Source organism: Salvelinus alpinus, chromosome 2 (genome assembly GCF_045679555.1).
Source record: "Salvelinus alpinus chromosome 2, SLU_Salpinus.1, whole genome shotgun sequence".
NCBI classification, from domain to species: Eukaryota; Metazoa; Chordata; class Actinopteri; order Salmoniformes; family Salmonidae; genus Salvelinus; species Salvelinus alpinus.
In genome coordinates, this window is record NC_092087.1 from 92,055,860 (window position 1) to 92,059,549 (window position 3,690).

At 48.4% G+C, this 3,690-nt stretch overlaps 1 protein-coding gene across 1 annotated transcript in view; it reads right to left on the minus strand.

Annotated features, from left to right (window-relative positions):
* Positions 1-67: 67 nt before the first annotated feature.
* Positions 68-3,690, minus strand: part of LOC139568246 (sterile alpha motif domain-containing protein 1-like) — a 10,140-nt gene continuing 6,517 nt past the window's right edge. The window contains exon 6 of the mRNA XM_071389999.1: positions 68-408. Within this exon, the coding sequence (XP_071246100.1) occupies positions 268-408 (141 nt within the window). The 3' untranslated portion in view covers positions 68-267. The remainder of the gene's footprint in view (positions 409-3,690) is intronic.

A 3,690-nucleotide genomic window follows, 5' to 3' on the forward strand; every position in this document is an offset into this window, starting at 1 on the left:
AGAGGAGAGCTGGATGAAGGAGGAGAGGAGAGTTGGGGCCTGGAGAGGGTTGGTCAGTTTAGAGTTCAGGGGTCAGGGTTTGGGGATTGGAATGTTCCGTAGTTAAAGCTGAGAGAGGAGGAGTGTGTGTGTGTGTGTGTGTGTGTGTGTGTGTGTGTGTGTGTGTGTGTGTGTGTGTGTGTGTGTGTGTGTGTGTGTGTGTGTGTGTGTGTGTGTGTGTGTGTGTGTGTGTGTGTGTGTGTGTGTGTGTCTCCCCAGGTAAAGTCATCAGTCGTCCTCTTCAAAGTGTGTTCTCTGCAGAACCTTCACATGGCGCTCATAGATCTTCAGGGCGGGGCCTAGCCTGATTGACAGGCCTGTCAGGACATCGTTACGCTGCATCAGGAGGAGGGACTTCCCATCTATCTCCTGATTGGGTGGAGAGAGAGAGCGAGAGAGACAGAATATATTTAGTTACAAAGTTATAATATAGTAGGTACACAGAGTAGTTACATAGTAAGTAGTTCTAGATAAGACACATAGTAGTTACCCAATACAGTACCGACACAGTAACGACACAGTAACGACACAGTACCGACACAGTAACGACACAGTAACGACACAGTAACGACACAGTAACGACACAGTAACGACACAGTAACGACACAGTAACGACACAGTAACGACACACTAACGACACAGTACCGACACACTAACGACACAGTAACGACACAGTAACGACACACTAACGACACACTAACGACACAGTACCGACACAGTACCGACACACTAACGACGCAGTAACGACGCAGTAACGACGCAGTAACGACGCAGTAACGACGCAGTAACGACGCAGTAACGACGCAGTAACGACACAGTACCGACACACTAACGACACACTAACGACACAGTAACGACACAGTAACGACACAGTAACGACACAGTAACGACACAGTAACGACACAGTAACGACACAGTAACGACACAGTACCGACACAGTACCGACACACTAACGACACAGTAACGACACAGTACCGACACACTAACGACACAGTAACGACACAGTAACGACACAGTAACGACACAGTACCGACACAGTAACGACACAGTAACGACACAGTAACGACACAGTAACGACACAGTAACGACACAGTACCGACACAGTACCGACACAGTAACGACACAGTAACGACACAGTAACGACACAGTACCGACACAGTACCGACACACTAACGACACAGTAACGACACAGTAACGACACAGTAACGACACAGTAACGACACACTAACGACACAGTAACGACACAGTAACGACACAGTACCGACACAGTAACGACACAGTAACGACACAGTACCGACACAGTAACGACACAGTACCGACACACTAACGACACAGTACCGACACAGTACCGACACACTAACGACACAGTAACGACACAGTAACGACACAGTACCGACACAGTACCGACACAGTACCGACACAGTACCGACACAGTAACGACACAGTAACGACACAGTAACGACACAGTAACGACACACTAACGACACAGTAACGACACAGTAACGACACAGTACCGACACACTAACGACACAGTAACGACACAGTACCGACACAGTACCGACACACTAACGACACAGTAACGACACAGTAACGACACAGTACCGACACACTAACGACACAGTACCGACACAGTACCGACACAGTACCGACGCACTAACGACGCAGTAACGACGCAGTAACGACGCAGTAACGACGCAGTAACGACGCAGTAACGACGCAGTAACGACGCAGTAACGACACAGTACCGACACACTAACGACACACTAACGACACAGTAACGACACAGTAACGACACAGTAACGACACAGTAACGACACAGTACCGACACACTAACGACACAGTAACGACACAGTAACGACACAGTAACGACACAGTACCGACACACTAACGACACAGTAACGACACAGTACCGACACACTAACGACACAGTACCGACACAGTAACGACACAGTAACGACACAGTACCGACACAGTAACGACACAGTACCGACACAGTAACGACACAGTAACGACACACTAACGACACAGTAACGACACAGTAACGACACAGTAACGACACAGTAACGACACACTAACGACACAGTAACGACACAGTACCGACACAGTAACGACACAGTAACGACACAGTACCGACACAGTAACGACACAGTACCGACACACTAACGACACAGTAACGACACAGTACCGACACAGTACCGACACACTAACGACACACTAACGACACAGTAACGACACACTAACGACACAGTAACGACACAGTACCGACACACTAACGACACAGTACCGACACAGTACCGACACACTAACGACACAGTAACGACACAGTAACGACACAGTAACGACACAGTAACGACACACTAACGACACAGTAACGACACAGTACCGACACACTAACGACACAGTAACGACACAGTACCGACACAGTAACGACACAGTAACGACACAGTAACGACACAGTAACGACACAGTAACGACACAGTAACGACACACTAACGACACAGTAACGACACAGTACCGACACAGTACCGACACACTAACGACACAGTAACGACACACTAACGACACAGTAACGACACACTAACGACACAGTACCGACACAGTACCGACACAGTACCGACACACTAACGACACACTAACGACACAGTAACGACACAGTACCGACACACTAACGACACAGTAACGACACAGTACCGACACAGTACCGACACACTAACGACACAGTACCGACACAGTACCGACACAGTAACGACACAGTAACGACACACTAACGACACAGTAACGACACAGTAACGACACACTAACGACACAGTAACGACACACTAACGACACACTAACGACACAGTAACGACACAGTACCGACACAGTAACGACACAGTAACGACACAGTAACGACACAGTAACGACACAGTACCGACACACTAACGACACAGTAACGACACAGTACCGACACAGTACCGACACACTAACGACACAGTAACGACACAGTAACGACACAGTAACGACACAGTAACGACACAGTACCGACACACTAACGACACAGTAACGACATAGTAACGACACAGTAACGACACAGTAACGACACAGTAACGACACAGTAACGACACAGTAACGACACAGTAACGACACAGTAACGACACAGTAACGACACAGTAACGACACAGTACCGACACAGTAACAACACAGTACCGACACAGTAACGACACAGTAACGACACAGTAACGACACAGTAACGACACAGTAACGACACAGTACCGACACACTAACGACACAGTAACGACACAGTACCGACACAGTACCGACACACTAACGACACAGTAACGACACACTAACGACACAGTAACGACACAGTACCGACACAGTACCGACACACTAACGACACAGTAACGACACAGTAACGACACAGTAACGATACAGTAACGACACAGTAACGACACAGTAACGACACAGTAACGACACAGTAACTACAGCTATGTCGCACTGCTAAAGGGTTGTCAGGTGTGAAACCCTGCTGTCTGTCTGCTGTATCTCTGATGCTCCCTGGTGATCTGAAGGCTAAGGCCTGTTCTGGACACCCTGCTTTCTGTCTCATCTCACCTGAGTCCTGAAGGCCTGTTCTGGACACCTGCTGTCTGTCTCATCTCACCTGAGTCC